At 37.0% G+C, this 20,499-nt stretch overlaps 1 protein-coding gene across 18 annotated transcripts; it reads left to right on the top strand.

Moving 5' to 3' along the window:
• Positions 1-1,065: 1,065 nt before the first annotated feature.
• Positions 1,066-20,216, top strand: LOC137638558 (interferon-induced very large GTPase 1-like). Of its 18 annotated transcripts, none has more exons than XM_068370713.1 (10): positions 1,066-1,326; positions 9,475-9,594; positions 9,853-9,972; positions 10,229-10,348; positions 10,607-10,687; positions 10,983-11,102; positions 11,361-11,480; positions 11,739-11,858; positions 12,117-12,236; positions 13,548-20,216. In XM_068370713.1, the coding sequence occupies exons 2-10, from the start codon at positions 9,531-9,533 to the stop codon at positions 18,977-18,979; spliced, it is 6,297 nt and encodes a 2,098-aa protein (XP_068226814.1). In that variant the 5' UTR covers positions 1,066-1,326; positions 9,475-9,530; the 3' UTR covers positions 18,980-20,216. The 18 variants fall into 18 exon arrangements, with proteins under 18 accessions (XP_068226814.1, XP_068226812.1, XP_068226818.1 ...); XM_068370711.1 differs by having other exon boundaries at positions 10,607-10,726; XM_068370712.1 differs by having other exon boundaries at positions 1,069-1,109; positions 10,607-10,726.
• The last annotated feature ends 283 nt before the right edge of the window (positions 20,217-20,499 follow it).

The raw sequence follows: 20,499 nt of genomic DNA, 5'->3' as shown, positions 1-20,499 counted from the left end.
ACGTGACAGAATCTACAATGAAAACCGCACCGGGGTTAAACGGACACACACACACACACACACACACATATATATATATATATATATATATACGCATTTGTTACATTAAAGTTCAGATTATTGAATTTGGGAATAAAACATAAATAATGATGTGTTATTTATCAAGGTATTTTCTGCATGATATTCGCTATGAAAACTAAAATAAGAAATCTGGCATAAAGCTGGCATAATTACGTCAAAACTTTAGCATAATTTTCATCGGAGTTTGGCATATTTTTGCAATTTAGATCTGTTAACAATGTCTCTAATCCACTCTTCCTTCCTGGCTAAAAATCTGTTGTCATGTATGTTACTCTCGCGAACAAAAATATCTATATTATCAGTTATGAATAAAGAAAAGTATTCAATAGGCTGTGAATTACGGTTACCCCAAAAAGGCCCTACATTTCTTTAGGGTGAAAACAATATCACTCCCACAGTCTATACCTTCAGGCGGATAAACACGTTCAATGTAAAGAAACGGCACGTAGCCATATCGCCTTTGCTTTGTAAACGATCACTGATTGTTTAAAGAAGCCTGTGACGTCAATAGAAGGAGGAGCTAAAGTCATACGTATGACTGTATGAGGGAGAAAGGATGAAAAAAAAAAAATGCTTCCACAAGGCTCGCAAGTTGATGACAATTAATGCATCCATTATATGGACGGGTCGTCCTTCGTGGAATCGTGGGTTAAGACGTAGTATTTTAACACTGGGCCGGGCGAGACGGGGAGAGAAGACCTGAACGTGAACAGTCAGTCTCATGTACGACCACGTCATCAACAGAACTCTTACGTTGTTGTTGTTGGGGTATTAAAGCCAACACTTGTTGTTGGCACGGGCCTTTCCCTTGGTTGGCCCGTAGCGAACTCTTACAAAACGGACGAGTACTTATCTTGTCGAGACGTTGGTATCTGCCACGTCAACGTCCACTGGCTAAATTCCCCCCCCCCTACTCTACCCCCCCCCCCCTACTCCCCCCCCCCCCCCGTCAACTCCAAGGCTACGCTTCAAACACAGTTACACCCCTTAGTTCCTCTCCACTCAACAATTCACACCGATAGACGAAGGTTCGTTAAAGCAACGTCACTTGGAATTTGTTGCCTTAAACGTGTTCTAATCTTTAACATAGTGAAAAGAAGGGCGTGTTTTGCAACTAGGATTCGTGAATCTCCGCATTTTGTTATCTTGATATTGCAAAATAACAACTGGCTTTTGAAGATTTTCGCCGGATCAAGTTCCTAACAAGAGGATAGTAGGTTGACCCACAACACTGGAAATATACTGGTAAGGAAAACCAACTTTTCCCCCATACAGTAACGCCCGTTTATTATTATTATTATCATTATCATTAAATGATAAGCTACAACCCTAGTTGGAAAAGCAGGATGCTATAAGCCCAGGGGCCCCAACAGGGAAAATAGCCCAGTGAGGAAAGGAAACAGGGAAAAATAAAATATTTTAGAACAGTTAAAACATTGATATAAATATTTCCTATATAAACTTTAAAAACTTTAACAAAACAAGAAGAAGAAAAACTAGATAGAACAGTGTGCCCGAGTGTACCCTTCCAAGATTGTGGAAGATCATAGTACAGAGGCTATGGCACTACCCAAGACTAGAGAACAATGGTTTGATTTTGGAGTGTCCTTCTCCTAGAAGAGCTGCCTACCATAGCTTAAGTCTCTCTTCTACCCTTACCAAGAGGAAAGTAACCACTGAACAATTAAAGTGCAGTAGTTAACCCCTTGGGAGAAGAAGAATTGTTTGGTAATCTCAGTGTTGTCAGGTGTATGAGGACAGAGGAGAATCTGTGAAGAATAGGCCAGACTATTCGGTGTCTGTAGGCAAAGGGAAAGAACCATAACCAGAGAGAAAGATCCAATGTAGTACTGTCTGGCCAGTTAAAGGACCCCCCAACTCTCTAGCAGTAGTATCTCAACGGGTGGCTGGTGCCCTGGCCAACCTACTACCTTCGAAAGTGAGACTTTTTCACAATATATATATATATATATATATATATATATATATATATATATATATATATATATATATGTGTGTGTGTGTGTGTGGGGGGGGGGGGGCTATTGTACTGCGTTACAGGGCAATGTAACCTAGGGAAAAAACAACTATTTTTCATTTTTTTTATTTTCCTTCCGAAAGTAACACTCGTTCCCGTCGCAAATGAATAGTTTCAGAAATTATATATATATATATATATATATATATATATATATATATATATATATATATATATATATATATATATATATATATATACATCAACGATAAAGGTGGACCTCCAGTTGGGGAACCCCGGGAGTTTTGGGAGGGGAAAACATACGGGGGAACCCGTATATAATGGTAAAACAAGCCTTCTCTTCTCTATTCATTACCTTTTTGATTTGGATGCAAAATAAAGCGATGAAAAATACGGTAATATTGAGCTGCGTAATCTAACATTAGCAATGTTAGCGTAACCTGCTAACATTAGCAGTGTTTTTCATTTATTTCTATTGGTCGTTGGTAGTTGCTCTCCTTCATTCGTTTGTACATAGGTTTCGACCTTCTGAGCAACAACTCGACCCCTCTGCTATGACCTGAGCCCATACAACTATACCATTCCTTTTATGTAATACCCTTGTATACATATTACGCTTGACCCCAGTATTACTCTTTTTATTATCTGATACCCTATATAATCACCTCATTTTATATTCCCATAACTATTATTTATCATACCCTCCATTTTATCTTTCTATATTACTTTTATACAATTTGTTATTACCTTGTCACGCCCCGATTTCACATAAATACTTGCTCTGGACAAGTTTCCCATTCTGGTTCATTCATGTTTACTCCCTAGACTCCATTGGTTTTTCGTTAACCAATCACGAACCCATAGGGATGGAAAGTTTGCACAGGGGCCTGGGATTGGGGGTTAATATCACCAATCCACAGTGTCCAGCGTAGTGGTGAACCTTTACCAAAATATGACTAGAAAAGGTTGCATTTAATAAAACGTTGGAATCTTTAGACAAATCCTCATAGTTTATGGTGTCCAAGAGGCCAGCAAGTCAGGAGGAGGAGGGAGCACTAGGAGTCCTCTCATATTTATGTGAATGTAAGTTCACTAAGTAATTTCATTTAGAAGGTGGTAATGACCACATACCCGGCAGCTGTCAAAGTGCAATACGTAACGTGTCCTTCTTAGCTCATTGATATCACCATTAAGTTCACATTGCATTTGCTCCTAGTAATAGTAAAGTTGTGTGTGGTGTAGCTATAAAGGGTTGAAGATTGGAATATTAATATTATCCTCTTTAATGTATTATGCTCCTGATTGACGCATGAACGTGATGTGTAAAGTCATTTATATTCTCTGTATTATCACATAAACGAAAAATATTTTGTTATATGAAAAGGAAAACTATTCCTAAATTTACTAGAACATATAGGACTACATTCATAGTGAGATAGTCTTGGAAGTTCTCTTGGCAAGATTATTAGAAACTCTAAAGAGGGCCACGAAAGTAGTGGGTAATCTAGGACAGAATTTTAGGTTATGATATGGTTTCATTATTATATGGTTAAATATCTAAAACTGGAATTATGGCAGATGTTATCAGAAAGGAAAATAGTTTTAAGATAGTTAATATACCATCTTGCAAAACTGAATCTCCATCCTTACAGTTACGTTACTTGATGTCCAATCCTCTCGACTTGATTTCCAGACAAAATATCACAATCCTTTCAGAAATTATTTCTGAATAATCCTCCTATTTCTTGTCCAATTTTGATGAAGCTGAAATTTTTTCAACGCCAGGATGCTAATTTCCTCCAGGAGAACAAACCTGAAAGATGTAATATTCTAGACTTAAGGAGATGAAACCTTTTTTAATTATCCGTGTTAGAGTTGAGATGTTAACTAAAGCTGTAATTTTGATTAAACTTGTGTAATGAATGATCAGAATGTAAGGCAAATATTCCCAAAATTGAATAATAAATATGATTACTTTCATTTTAAGGGTGAGTGAATGTGACTTATCAAAGCATATTGAAGCTTGTGGCTTGACTTCAAGATGGAATGATAATTTGGAAGGTCTTGGGATCAACACAATTGGAGATTTACAGAGAAGTCTTCATACCCCTAGGAGTAAAGAAGAACTGCAGTCTCAGACAAAGGATTATGAAAAAGAGGCTATAAGCAAATTGCATTTTTCTTATGAGTATGAATATATGATTACATTAGTAATATTTCACAGCTTGCATTCACCATAATTTGAATGTTCCATCTAAAAGGATGAAGGTATTTAGTTAGCTTTAATATATATTCGTCTGTGAATACAAGTTTTCGTATAGAGAGTAACTGGTCGTTATGTATAACGAGCAGTTAGCAACAAGGAAAAGGAAGGGCATGAGTCGTGACCCCTCTCCTATCAGTCACTTCACTTATGTATTTGCTGTACTGATTCCACATAAAGTGAACTTTTTCATTTTCTTTTTCAGAAAGTGAATGCTTGTCGATTGTTAAGCAAGACACTTGATCGTGGAAGGATGAACTTTACATCTGTTTTTTTTTTTCTGTTTTTTTTTTAACCAGCTGTTCAACATTGCTCTTTGCTCTTACTAGGTCATGATGGCTCACAACCATCACCATGTGTCTAGTGGTTTTCGTGACTTTCTTTGCAGTGCCAGGCATATTCTCTAATGGGGGAGGAAAAGAGCTTTGCTTCTTCCTTCTGCTCATTGTACGCATCTTTTGGTCAACCCTAAGCCGCATACTTCTCAGGCTCATTCCTGAGTGAGTGTGCAGCAAAAGACCTATATAGGCAGACTTTCAGGTTCAAGTGGCACAATTGGTTCCTCCTCATTGGAAGTTGGAGCGTTTTTCTTCATTTGTGCAATTGCTGAGGACGAGTGTGCCCTATGGAAGGGTTGCCATCAAAATGTCTTCCAGGTATGGTCTCCAGTGCCATTGTCTACCGGTGATGCCATTGGTGAAGAGCTTGTCAGTGTGTTCCCAGAATCGAGATTCCCCCGGGATGTCTGCAGTGATCCACCCTCCATGGGTACCGTTGTGGGAAAGGACGTGTTCTCCCATTGCCAAGGAAGGGTTCCTGTGCATGTCTCTCACCTGTCACCCTTGTCCCCTTCCCTTGTGCCCGGGGTCTCTGGGACTTCACCTCCTCTGTAAACTGAGTAACCCATGTGGTTTCTTCCTTTTTGGGAAAACAACAATGTTTGTGTATTTCAGACTTCGACTCTACTGCTTAAAGATCTTGAGAGAGGGTTGGGAAGATGAAGAAACGGGCTTTCCCCCCTCCTCCTCCTCCTCGTCTTCTTATTCTAAGAGGAAGAAGTAGAGGAAAATGTTAAGGAAGTCTTGACAGCCATAGTCGTGTGAACAGTTTCTTTCTACACCACCTCTCTTTAAAGGGTTGGGCGACACCAGCTCATTCGCCAGAGATCCCTCAAGTACTGTTAGATGAATAGATGGTTAGTCTCCAGGAATAACAACACCCCCCCCCCACCCCTTCTCGTGGTGGCAGAACGAGAGGCTTAGGTTCATTGTCCATGTTGAAAAACGACTAACCTCATTCTTTTCCTCCTGATATGCAATTGAGCTTAGATGTGTCAGGTAAGCACACCTGAAGGGCAGGGTCATCTCAGAAATGTTATCAGATAAAGAAACATCTACTCTGCAATTGTCTGTTACTAGTAGCCTTTATAGTGCTGCAAGCCTTCCATGAACCTTAGGAAGTATTCATTAAGTTGTTGTGTCAACACCACCATAGTGGCTTTCATTCACTTCTATGAGCTGATGAAGCATATGCAATTTTGGGGTAGGATTTCATGGCATTGGATATGTCATCTGGTCACATTCCGAGCAAAAGGAATAAACTAGGAGACAATTAATTCCAAAGGAAGGCTGTGTGGTCAGAGTTCTCCCAACATCCAGGCTTAATGAAGATGCTTCTGTAGGGATCAACCTGTTTGCCATACAGCTGAACAGGAAGTGCAACAGGATTTTTCCCATCCCCTACTCTAACCTCTATTTCTTTGTTTGAAGTTGCCTTCCAATTCCCATGGAATCACTTTGATGTTTATGCCCTTGTTCCATTCAACTGTAGTCTGTTGGTTAATCTGCTTTGTTGAATTATGCAGGGACTTGTTTGATATAGACGGCTCCCAGATGTCCTCATGCTGAAGGGTTTTGAGTTGGATCAACCCTACACCAGATCGCAGAATTCCGTTTTTTCTGGCTAGGAGAAGCTAAACTCAGTAGCAGCCATCAAGGGTACTGCCCAGACTTGAGCATAGTGTTTTAACAGAAGTGGAGAAACCTCTATTTTCCATAAAGGCAGCTTATGCCTTGGAGTTACTTCTAACAGTCTTGGAGTCTTTGATGTCTTCTCCGAGGCTATAAAAGAGCCTCATTCAAGGTTCTGACTCGCAAGACTGTCAAGGTTGCCTTATATTGGAATAGAGATTAGGCAAATGGTATGGTGTGTCTGCCTTAATCTCCCAAGTTAAGAGGTGTAGAAGCTCCTTAATCTCCCAATCTTTGCAGTGTAGAAGCTTCTAAGTCAAGTGCTAAAACACATGGCCAAACTTTAATCCCTCCTGGGCACGATACCAGGTTTGAGTCCTTCTCCATCCCATATATAATGGATGGAAGAGGTATTTTGGTCCAAAGAGGACTCTGCAGGGCTATCTAAAGAACATGCGATACCACCGACCTGAGTGTCTGTGACTCTTCCTTAACACGAGCAGAACCAAGAAAGAGTTGTTTAGAACAGGATCTCTTTCGGACTTCAGGAGTCAGTCTGTAATGCATACGGCTCTACTGCTGAGAATATGCAGGCACTAGCTAGGACTGGAACTTGCAGATGGGGCATAGGCTACATCCTTATCTTCAAGAGGAGTCTTGCAGTTTACCTGTGGTAGAAGGTCGTGATGTATATGTACCAACGCATCTACATGGCCCTTATTTATAAGAGTAACCACAAGCCTCATGATGCTCCTGGGCTTGGTTTTGTCGTGGCTGCCTAATTAGTCGTGTAGGTAGCCAGATCCTGTGCAGGACAGTAAGCATTTTGTCTATCCCAATGCATAAATATAAGTCTGGTGAAGTGGAATGAAGTCAGAATGACTGGCCTTTCTCCTCCATTTTTCTTGCCATAATCTTTTGGCGATGGAGCAGTTGGAGTGTTATTGTCTTAATCTGACTTGATGCTGGTGAACAACACTCCTGAGCTCCTTTTTTGGTGAACTACACTACCAAGTTCCCTTTTTTAGAACCTAGAAAAGTCCTTCTTATACTCCTCATCCGAGTTGAGGGAGGGTGAAATATACTCCAACCCTTTGATCATTATATGCCAGTTACATTATTTTGGACAACTCCTTTGACAATATACCAATCTTCTTGAACAAGGCAGGCCTTATTACCATCATAATCAATGACAGAAAAATATGGGTTGCTGGACTTGGCTCCTTTTCTCCTGTACAAGACAAGGTAAGTTGACATTTCTGGAGAAAGAAAAACTTCCTGTTTGGTGATAAGGTGAATCTTAGCTAACTCACCAAGCACTGAGTGTCCCTACCAAAAGAATATTGTTTGATTGCCAGGAACATATCAAAAAATTATAAATCACAAATTTTTAAAGCAATTTATATTTTTCTTAGGTATACAAATTTGTGAACTTTAGATTATAAAGTGAAGAGACTTTGACAGGTAAGGGGGCTTTGGTTCCTTACCAAACAGACGTATAGTTTTCACTGGAAAAATTCCCCTCTACATTTTTTTTTTTTTTTTTTTTTTACATCATCATCATAATCATCATCTACACCTTTTGACGCAAAGGGCTTCAGTGAGATATCGCCTGTCATCCGCAATTTGAGCTTTTAAATCAATACTTCTCCACTCATCATTTCCTACTTCATAGTCCTCAGTCATGTAGGCCTGGGTCTTCCAAGTCTGGTAGGCCCTTGAGGAGCCCATTGGAAAGGTTGGTGAACTAATCTCTTGGGGAATGCGAAGAGCATGCCCAAATCATCTGCATCTACCAATCACCATGATCTCATCCACATGCATGATTTTTGTAGGTAGGAAAAATACAAATCACTTTAAAACCTTCGATTTTTATCACCACACTCATACTGTATTTTTTTTTTTTTTATAGATAATCAAATTTAAAAGAGAGGGTTAAGCATTGCGTGTTAGTTTCCAAAAAATATTTTCTAGAGGTGTCAATGGGCTTGCTCTATTTAACTGAAATGGATTAAATTTAAATATATTTAAGGGGTTTGTTATTGATCTATGGGGAAGTTGCTGAGAAGTTTGTCAAACAACCATAGAGGTCTGAATGTCCATAATTGATGTAGCAGGATAAATTCCCTTAGTGAGAGTAAGGTAATTTGTCTTCGTAGGAAGTAAACTTTCTTGTAACCTCCTTGAGTAATAAGTAGTGAATTAAAAGTAGGTACAGTATTCATAAACAGTCTGAAGGACCTAACAAATTTCTTTTTCCTTGACGGGTATAGGGATTAATTATTGGAAGTCTTGATGAAACATCTTCTACATTATCGTGATATAGGTCATGAAAAATAGTAAAATATTCTGAAATACTTATTACATCATCAATTTACAACGAGTGCAATGTTACGAGTCATTAGTTGAAGGTACAAATACTTTCATGAGATCTTGTAACGAGAGAACTGTTGTAGAGAACCTATATAATGTTAAAAAGTTAGGTGCACATGGTAACGGTATTTTACATATAGTATTGTATACTAAAAATTAGTATACAATTACCATAAATCCTTGCGATTAAACTTGTCATTTACTGATGTTTTTAGATAACCTATATGTACTGTATTAGATATGCTTCAAAATGTATGCATATGATTTTGTTATACATGAATAGCTGCGTCTCATATATAGGTGATCTTACTGATGTGGAAAGAAACCAGTTGACAAAAAAAAAAAAAAAAAAAAGAAATAGGGAGAAAGGGGGTGTTAGATTATGAGGTGGACTAGGGAACTTTCAAAGCCACTCTTAGTGGCATGTTGTTCAAATGTAGGGTGCTTACTTTATTTAAGTTCACCACTTACTTTATTTAAGTTCACCACCATCTTTAGTGCCTTTTTATGTTTATAAGAAAGTACTCAGTTCAAATGCCTGGTTCTGCAATCCTCCAATATCTGCTTGTCTTTTTCCCAAATTCAGGACAACATTGCTGAACTATTTGACTGTATGCACTGGTACTCCTGGATTCTTCTTTTAAGCTATGTGTGTTGGGGAAGAGCAAAGACGGGGCATCTATTAACTGATAGGGTTTTGTTAACCATTTTCAAGAATATTAATTCAAGTTATTTTGCAAGAGGTACTGTTGCCTAAATAGGATATGACAGATTTTTTGTTATTGCAGGTAAATTGACTGAAAATCCAGGCGATGTTGGACAAGATCGACCAATCCCAGAAAAGATGGAATTTGATCGTGTTGCAAAAGGTGATTCCGGAACACTGGATTTATTAGATGAGAAAAATGGTGAGAAAGAACTCTTAGGAATGCCTAGTTTATCCTCATATTTTCTGTCTAAAATTTCTTGAAACACAGTTGGCTATTTGACTATACACTGGTACTCCTCGATTCTTCTTTTGAGCTATGTGTGTTGGGGAAGAGCAAAGACTGGTCATCTATTAACTGATAGGGTTTTGTTAACCCTTTTCAAGAATATTAATACAAATTATTTTGCAAGAGGTACTGTTGCCTAAATAGGATATGACAGATTTTTTGTTATTGCAGGTAAATTGACTGAAAATCCAGGTGATGTTGGAAAAGATCGACCAATCCCAGAAAAGATGGAGTTTGATCGTGTTGCAGAAGGTGATTCCGGAACACTGGATGTATTAGATGATAAACATGGTGAGAAAGAACTCCTAGGAATGCTTAGTTTATCCTCATATTTTCCGTCTAAAATTTCTTGAGACAGTTAGCTATTTGACTATGCACTGGTACTCCTGGATTCTTCTTTTGAGCTATGTGTGTTGGGGAAGAGCAAAGACGGGTCATCTATTAACTGATAGGGTTTTGTTAACCCTTTTCAAGAATATTAATTCAAGTTATTTTGCAAGAGGTACTGTTGCCTAAATAGGATAAGACAGATTTTTTGTTATTGCAGGTAAATTGACTGAAAATCCAGGTGATGTTGGAAAAGATCGACCAATCCCAGAAAAGATGGAGTTTGATCGTGTTGCAGAAGGTGATTCCGGAACACTGGATTTATTAGATGAGAAAAAGGGTGAGAAAGAACTCTTAGGAATGCCTAGTTTATCCTCATAATTTCTGTCTAAAATTTCTTGAAACACAGTTGGCTATTTGACTATACACTGGTACTCCTGGATTCTTCTTTTGAGCTATGTGTGTTGGGGAAGAGCAAAGACTGGTCATCTATTAACTGATAGGGTTTTGTTAACCCTTTTCAAGAATATTAATTCAAGTTATTTTGCAAGAGGTACTGTTGCCTAAATAGGATAAGACAGATTTTTTGTTATTGCAGGTAAATTGACTGAAAATCCAGGTGATGTTGGACAAGATCTACCACTCCCAGAAAAGACGGAGTTTGATCGTGTTGCAAAAGGTGATTCCGGAACAATGGGTGTAATAGATAAGAAACATGGTGAGAAAGAACTCCTAGGAATGCTTAGTTTATCCTCATATTTTCCGTCTAAAATTTCTTGAGACAGTTGGCTAATTGACTATACACTGGTACTCCTGGATTCTTCTTTTGAGCTATGTGTGTTGGGGAAGAGCAAAGACTGGTCATCTATTAACTGATAGGGTTTTGTTAACCCTTTTCAAGAATATTAATTCAAGTTATTTTGCAAGAGGTACTGTTGCCTAAATAGGATAAGACAGATTTTTTGTTATTGCAGGTAAATTGACTGAAAATCCAGGTGATGTTGGACAAGATCGACCAATCCCAGAAAAGATGGAGTTTGATTGTGTTGCAGAAGGTGATTCCGGAACACTGGATTTATTAGATGAGAAAAATGGTGAGAAAGAACTCTTAGGAATGCCTAGTTTATCCTCATATTTTCTGTCTAAAATTTCTTGAAACACAGTTGGCTATTTGACTATACACTGGTACTCCTGGATTCTTCTTTTGAGCTATGTGTGTTGGGGAAGAGCAAAGACTGGTCATCTATTAACTGATAGGGTTTTGTTAACCATTTTGAAGAATATTAATTCAAATTATTTTGCAAGAGGTACTGTGGCCTAAATAGGATATGACAGATTTTTTGTTATTGCAGGTAAATTGACTGAAAATCCAAGTAATGTTGAACAAGATCTACTACTCGCAGAAAAGACGGAATTTGATCGTGTTGCAGAAGGTGATTCTGGAACACTGGATTTATTAGATGAGAAAAATGGTGAGAAAGAACTCTTAGGAATGCCTAGTTTATTCTCATATTTTCTGTCTAAAATTTCTTGGAACTCAGTTGGCTATTTGACTATACACTGGTACTCCTGGATTCTTCTTTTGAGCTATGTGTGTTGGGGAAGAGCAAAGACTGGTCATCTATTAACTGATAGGGTTTTGTTAACCCTTTTCAAGAATATTAATTCAAGTTATTTTGCAAGAGGTACTGTTGCCTAAATAGGATATGACAGATTTTTTGTTATTGCAGGTAAATTGACTGAAAATCCAAGTAATGTTGAACAAGATCTACTACTCGCAGAAAAGACGGAATTTGATCGTGTTGCAGAAGGTGATTCCGGAACACTGGATTTATTAGATGAGAAAAATGGTGAGAAAGAACTCATAGGAATGCCTAGTTTATTCTCATATTTTCTGTCTAAAATTTCTTGGAACTCAGTTGGCTATTTGACTATACACTGGTACTCCTGGATTCTTCTTTTGAGCTATGTGTGTTGGGGAAGAGCAAAGACTGGTCATCTATTAACTGATAGGGTTTTGTTAACCATTTTGAAGAATATTAATTCAAATTATTTTGCAAGAGGTACTGTGGCCTAAATAGGATATGACAGATTTTTTGTTATTGCAGGTAAATTGACTGAAAATCCAGGTAATGTTGGACAAGATCTACCACTCCCAGAAAAGACGGAGTTTGATCGTGTTGCAGAAGGTGATTCCGGAACAATGGATGTAATAGATAAGAAACATGGTGAGAAAGAACTCTGTGGAATGCTTAGTTTATCCTCATATTTTTTCTTTAGACAGTTAATAAGAAGGCTTCTCTTAAAACCTGTGATTTTTATCACTACACTTCTACTGTATTTTTTTTTCCATACCTAATATATTTTAAAAGACAGGTTTAGGCATTAAGTCTTAGATTCCAACGAAAATTATCTAGAGGTGTCATTCTGCTTGCTCTATTTAACTAAAATGGATTAATTTTCAATATATTTATAGGGTTTGTTATTGATATAATGGGAATTTGCTGAGAATTTTGTCAAACAACCATAGAGGTCTGAATGTCCATAATTGATATAGCAGGATAAATTCCCTTAGTGAGAGTAACGTAATTTGTCTCCTTAGGAAGTAAATTTGCCTGTAACCTCCTTGAGTAATCTTCCCTTTTACCCAAGTTGTCCATAATAAGTAGTGAATTAAAAGTAGGTACAGTATTTATAAACTGTCAGAAGGACCTAACAAATTTATTTTCGTTGACAGAGTACAGGGATCAATTGCTAGAAGTCTTAATGAAAGATCTTGCACATTGTAGGAGTCACATTAGTTGAAGGTACAAATCATTTCATTAGATCTTGTAATGAGAGAACTTTTATAGAGAGCCTATATAATGTTAAAAAGCTAGGTGCATATGGTAACTGCATTTTACATATAGTCGTGTACTGTATACTAAAAATATATTTATAATTTTAAAAAGTAATTATTATTAATCCTTGAGATTAAACTTGTCAGTTATAAATGTGTATAGATAACCTATATGTACTGTATTAGAAATGCTTCAAATTGTATCGATAAGATTTTGTTCTACTGAAATAGCTGCGTCACATATATGTGATCTTGCTGATGTGGGGAAAAAAAAAAACAGTTGTCAATAAGGATGGGGAGAAAAGATGTTAGGTTATGAGGTGGACAATTGAACTTTCAAAGCCACTCTTAGTGGCATGTTGTTCAAATTTAGGGTGCTTACTTTATTCAAGTTCACCACCATCTTTACACCCTCTATATGTTTATTAGAAAGTACTCTGCTCAAATGCCTGGTTCTGCCATCCTCCAATATCTACTTGTCTTTTTCTCAAATTCTGGACAACACTGCTGAACTAGTTGACTGCATGCACTGGTACTCCTGGATTCTTCTTTTGAGCTATGCGTGTTTGGGGAAGAGCAAAGACGGGGCATCTATTAACTGATAGGGTTTTGTTAACCATTTTGAAAAATATTAATGCAAAATATATTGCAAGAGTTACTGTTGCGCAAATAGGATATGACATATTTTTTTTTATTGCAGGTGAATTGTATGAAAATCCAGGTGATGTTGGACAAGCTTGGCCAGTCCCAGAAAAGATGGAGTTTGGTCGTGTTGCAGAAGGTGATTCAGGAACAATGGATGTATTGAATCAGAAACATGGTGAGAAAGAGCTCTTAGAAATACTTGGTTTATCCTCATATTTTCCGGGTAAAATTTCTTTAGAGACAGTTAATAAGAAGGCTTCTCAGAAACTGGACTCCACAAATGATATACCTTGGTATGTACTATACAAACTTTTAATGTTAGACTACAGAGGGAGAGACACCATTATTTCACCAAATATAAAAACACAATTAGGTAATGTCTCGAGAGACCAACATATACAGTCAGAAGATGACTTGGAGAGCTTGTTTACCGAGGTGACAGAAGAGTTTTCAATGAATGTTTCTTATGCACCACATCCAACAGATGTACTTTCTATAATCCTCAGGTGTTCATCAGACTTTGTAAAACAAATAATCTGTGAAAAGCTGTTCTTGTGCAAGTTAGCCATTCCATTAATCCTACCTTCGTTTCTGAAACAGCTACCAAAGATATTTTTGTGGCCTTTGAGAACTATTGCTACAGAAAAGTATTCTGGCAATGAAGGATGCCATTTGGTGTCAATGCTGAAACAGTCCACTCCAGTTATATCATGGTTGAGACTAGGAGAAATATCTATTTCAAAATCTAGACTTTTAAATGAAATCTTGAATGACCAAAGTCATCCGACGTTTTTCCACCGAGACTGTGAGAATGGAATGAACAAACGATCAGTTTCAGCAGGGTCTTTAGAAATAGCTTGGCAGCTTTTTAAGCTTCAAAATGATGGATCAGCAAAGGTAAATAGTAACAAAATCATTTTGAATCTACGTGGAAATGGAAAAGATTGTGAAGGAACTACTCGCTTCCTTTTCGAAGTGTCAAATGTGGTTATTGTAATGGTAGATATCCAACACCTGCAAAATAGTTACCTTTCGCAGTTTTTAGAGCCAATGTCTAAGTATGGTTCCGTTCTTATAATTTTGTTTACAAAACCACCCAGTTTACATATTGGGTCTGAAGAAAAAGTAAAAATTCGAGGCTTTATAGATTTGCTACACAAGTGGAATTTTACTAAGGAAAGAATAATATTTGACTTTGAAGGAGCAAGGGCAAAAAATATCAAAGCTCTCAAAGAAGAAATTGAACTGAAGTTACAACTATGTTTGAAAGGAGCGTCTCTTAAAGGTGTTGGAGAGGTTTTCAAGGAAACGACTAAATCTTTAAATATCACTGTGGATGAAGAAGACTCTAAGTGCATTAATGTCAGAACTAAGGCCGAATGTCTCCGACGTTTCATTAATGAGCAGGAAGCAGATACCCTGAAAACCAAAAATCTACCTATGCAATGTAATCCATGGAAAAAATGGGCAAATTTGAATAAAGAAGAGCACAGGCAGAAGAGGAAAGGTGAGAGCACTGTTGATGTGTATGCAAACAAAATTTATCTAGAAAAGCAATGTGAAAGAGAGAAACAGTTGAAGTACTTAAAAAATCCAACAAAAGTGTTTAAAGTGTTTATGAATGATTTAGATAGTCTCTCAAAAGAACAGCGGATTTATTATCTTAAATGGTTGAAAATCTACTTAGATGATCTATCGAGAGAGAGACTACCCGATCAACAAAGGAAATTCAACCAGTTGTGGAGGATTGTTAGTCAGATGGAAGATGGAATTGCAAGGAATAGAACTCAAACCCTAAATTTTTCCTTAAAACAGCAGTTGCATTTGAAGTATTCTGAAGAAGAACTAGCAAATGCTTCCTTTGGCCTGGAACATTTTTTGAGAGAAGTTGCTCAAGCTTATGAATCTGTTTCATCTCTCCGTTGTGACTCTAACAATATTAAACAAAAAATTAATTGCTTTCCCAGAATAATGGCTGAGCTCATGCTTAAAGGCTTTCCTTTGGAATTGATGGATGGAGATGCAGCTCATGTTCCCATTGTTTGGGTTGATGCTGTGTTACAGCAGCTGAAAGAGATAATTGGTAATAAGAAGATGTTTGTCCTTTCGGTCCTAGGGGTTCAGAGTTCAGGAAAGTCCACTTTGCTAAATGCAATGTTTGGGTTGCAGTTTTCTGTCGCTGCTGGAAGATGCACACGTGGAGTGTATGCACAACTGTTACACCTGCCTGAGGAGTTTTCCTCTGACGATTATGAGTACCTTCTTGTGGTTGATACAGAGGGATTAAGGGCGTGTGAGTTAGGCGAGGAAAAAGTCCAACATGATAATGAAATAGCAACCTTTGTAATTGGAATAGGAGATATGACACTAGTCAATATTAAAGGTGAGAATGTTACTGAGATTGAGGATGTACTTCAAATTGTCATCCATGCACTCCTGAAGATGAAATTAGTAAATAAAAGACTAGCTTTACAGCCATCATGTTTCTTCATCCACCAGAATGTACCAGGCTCGGATGCCGCTCAGAATCTAAAGTTTGGGCAATTGAAGTTTATGGAGACCTTGAATCGTGTAACAGAAGCAGCAGGAAAACAGGAAGATGCTCCAGGAATCACTCGATTCAGACAGCTTATAAATTTTGATTATACCAAAAATGTTTTCTATTTTCCCGATTTATGGAAAGGAGATCCTCCTGTAGCACCAGTAAACCCTGGTTATAGTGAAGGGGTGAGCAGAGTTAGAGAAATGTTGTTGAAAGATATAATACCAAGAAGAGCTGTCAAGGTTTCTATTCAGGAATTTTCAGTTAAGTTGAAGGATCTTTGGAATGGAATACTGGATCAGGATTTTGTATTTAATTTCAGGAATGGTCTTGAAATTGAAGCATACAGTACACTTGAAAGTGTATTGTCGGAATTACAGTGGAGTTTGAAAAATGCAGCAATGAAGTGGTTAAACACAAAAAAAATTTTTGTTGCCAACTGTGATTATGTAACGGATTCCATGGAAGGTACACATGCCAGTGAACTCCGTAGTCATCTTGGAGAGGAGTTAGCTAAAGTAAAATCCAAATTGGAGAAACATTTTGAAAGTGGATATGCTGTAGTGCTTGAACAGTGGAGGACTAGTTCTTTCATCAAGCTTCAAGAATGTTATGATGACATTATAAATAGAACTATTAAGTCCTTGAAAGATGAACTGAGGAGAAAAACAGTCCAAGTCGACTGCATGAGAGATGTTAAGAAATATAAATTCCTTATTATAAATGAAGCCAAAATGTGGGCCAATGAAATTAAAAAGGATCAAGTAAACAGTTTTTTAGAAGAAGATGAGATGAAATATTACTTCAAAAAGAAATGGACTGAGTGGATGAAGAAAATTGATTGTATTCGTGAAGACGGTGATGATGACATTGAAATTAAAACAACAAAAGTTTTACATGCAAGTTTCCCTGAAGACCTTGTTTTTGTGAGAGGAGCATTAAAAGATAAACGGTTCATGTCTGTGAAATTGATACAGCAGAAGCTCTCTGAAATTGTTGATGAAAATGTTATAGACACATGGGTAAGTAGATTTATACCTCCCGGACAGAAGGCGCTCTCTAAAAGTAGATGGGTGCCAAATAAGGTAACTGGATATATTGCAAAGAGGACTAGAGATACCCCAAAGAATAAAGTTAAAACGATGCTTGTCGACAAAATATCATCTATAACGTCTTTAGTGTCAAATGTTGTTGGACCCATTGGACGGAGAGACATTGAATTTATATTAGAAAAAACTGATGAAATAATAAATGAAATAAAGATCTCTGGAATAGGCCTACGAGATGTAGTGGCATTCAAAATTTGTATAGCATTGTGCTTTTATCAGTATTTCTGTAGAGAATATGATCATATACATAAGCTGAGAAGAGTCAAGGTAGATGAAGTTAAAGAGGAAAATCGTCGGGATGAAATGGTTAAGTTTCTTCTTAATTGGCATTTTCCACAAGCAACTGACTTTATTGAGAAATGTTTAAGACAGATGACAGTGAAGCCAGGTGTTCCTGGTGTCACAATGAATGATATAGTTATTGACAGGAAAGATGTAGACGGATTAGCTGTGGTGCATGAAGCAGAAAAAAGGATGCTAGAACTTCTTAGAGAAGTTGAACTTCGTATCACCACAGCAGAAGTTCAAAGCTTTAAAGAGGAATATGTAGAAGAAATCATAAGGATTGTAAAACAGTATGCAATGATAGATAAGGGGATTAAGTTTAACAAACCATTTGTTGTTGAGTTAGCTGTCCATATGTGTAACATTGCACTGCCAGTGTTTGAAAAAAACCACAAGAAATACAAAGATAACCTTAATCCAGTATTTTACTTAGAAGAGTACTATGACACGTTTTACGAAGTATTCCATAGTTCTGTTAGTAAGGTTTCTGATGAAAAGGCACTTGCGAAAATATTGTCAGAGCGTATGTCTCAAGCAATCCAATCGTCAATAGGTAGAGATATTCATAGAGAACTGGCTGATGACGTGAGAAACAATGTGCCACAGGTCAAACTCAAGTCAGCTCTGCTGAAGGCAATTCTTAACAAGCTATTGGATGAAGATAATTTCCAAGAGTTCATTCTTTACTTGGGTAACTTTAATGATTGCCTTCGGAAATGGGTCAGCTATTTTATCAATGAGTACTTATTTCTGCAAGGCGCAAATGGAACCAGGTATAAACAGATTATTCACAAGGAAGTACAGATTTTACTATCAAAAATCTGTGAGAATGTAATGGAGGTTTGTTCAGAAATAGTGGAAGGGGACCATGATACACAAAAACCCTTGAATTTGTGGGCTGAGGAGTTCCATGCAAAGGTGTCAGACACAGTACCAATTCCACTTGAAGATATTCTGAATCTGGTAGAGGGCTATCAGATCTTTTCTCTGGAATCTTTTAAGGAAGTCTTGTGTGACTTTCTTAGGAAGTCGATTGAGAAATATGACAGCATTTATGGAAACCATTCCCATATACAAATACAAGATAGTGATGGGCCCACCATTTATGATATTATCCTCGAGGAATGTGCAGGTTGTACCGAAACTTGTCCATTCTGCCATTCACCTTGCACCTTAAACTCGGCAAACCACACAGCACAGGAAATAAAGCATATGGCAATGGAGCACTATCCACAGGCATGTGGAAAATACAGCTCTGTCAGAACTAGAAAGCTGGTAACAAGAAATTGCACCACATTGGTTGCTAGTAACGGGTCATTTCAATGCAAGGTAACAAACTATAAATCTCATCCTTATAAGAATTACCATGAAATATTCCCAGACTGGAAAATCCACGGGGATATATCTGTTGAAGCAACACCCTACTGGAAGTGGTTTTTAGTGAAATACGAGTCTCGTTTAGCCAAGAGATATCATGCTCAGCGGCCTGATATTCCTGAATCATGGCGGGAAATAACCAAAGAAATGGCACGAGAGTCTTTGAATAAATAAATACTAATTACAATTAATAAAATTTAGACATTTTCTTTTACTGTTTGAAAAGGCAGAGGATACATGTATATGATCAAGTATTATGACGTTACAGATAGTTTTAATAAGACCAATGAGTGTCTGCATGCAGATATTTTTTTTTTTTTAGTTATTGTGAAAGATTTCCATAAATGTAGAGATCAAATTTAAATTGAACAAAAAACAACTGTCGTTTTTCAACTTAGAGGGATGTAGGAATCTTTCCTGAACCAACTTGGTGGGGTAAAAGTTAAAATCCAGCTCAAAGAAGTGTAAAATCTTGACTTTGTTATTTAGAGTAATGTTTTGTTAACTATCATGTTGGGATCAAAGTGGACGTTGAGCGCAAAGGAGTGTCATTTTAGAGGGATAGTTGCATGTCACCTGGACCAACTTGTTGGGATTAAAGTTAAATATGGGCACAAACCATTGCCATAGTCGTTTACGTAATTGTTTCCTTGATCAACCTGTTGGGATAAAAGTTGAAGTTGAACGCAAAGGAGTGTCATTTTAGTGGATTAGATGAATACCTCCTTAACCAACGTCTTGGAATAAAAGTTGAATTTGAGCACAAAGGACTGTCATTTTAGCAAGTTACATGAATGTCTCCTTCAACAACCTGTTGGGTTAAACTGAAGTTCATCACAAAGGACTGTCATTTTTGTGGGTTAGGTGAGTGTCTTCCTGAACGAAGTTGAACACAAAGTACTCATTTTTGTGGGTTAGATGAATGTAATTGTAAACGAAACTGTTGGGATTAAAGTTAGGTTTGAGCCCAAAGGACTGTCATTTTTCAACCTTGTGGGTTAGATTGAAAAGATTCTTTTTTCAACTTACTGGGTTAGATGAATGTTTTAAATTTAAAGCACCTCGTACTGTCATTTTTCAACTTGTTTGTTTAGATTGTTTAAAGGGAATTGGAGTGAAGTAAGGACATAGCAAACTATTATTTCGTTGAAGAATCTAATCAAAGTATGCATATATTTCCCAAGTGTTCATAAACTACCATTTAGTTATTTATCAAACTTGGTGTGTATAATTTAAACTTGTTGCAACTATTCCTAGAATTAGGAGCTGAATTGTTACTTTCATTAATAAGCATTATTTAATTATATACACTTTAGTATTAAGATTTAACTAGTTGTATTGTATTGTAAAATTGATATATTGTATTTGAAATATTTCCACCATAAATAAAAATTAGAATTATTGTTGATAATTATTTTTGTGAAACCATCAAATGTATTTTTGTTGAACAGGCTGACGTATGACTCTCCACAGTGTATATATGACGGCTATTTTAATGTTAGTAATATTAAGAAATTTCTTATTTTTTATTTTCCTCATTGGACTGATTGTCCCTGTTGGAGCACTTTTGCGTATAGCATCCAGCTTTTCCAACTGGGATGATAACATAGCTAATAATAGTAATAATAATATTAATAGTAATAGTATTGCATATATACCACACAGTATACGTCTCATCATCATCCGTTTCTTGA

The sequence above is a fragment of the Palaemon carinicauda genome, chromosome 3, assembly GCF_036898095.1.
Source record: "Palaemon carinicauda isolate YSFRI2023 chromosome 3, ASM3689809v2, whole genome shotgun sequence".
In the NCBI taxonomy this organism is placed as follows: domain Eukaryota; kingdom Metazoa; phylum Arthropoda; class Malacostraca; order Decapoda; family Palaemonidae; genus Palaemon; species Palaemon carinicauda.
Note: the sequence above shows the minus strand (reverse complement) of the source record. Positions and strands in the feature narration are given on the sequence as shown.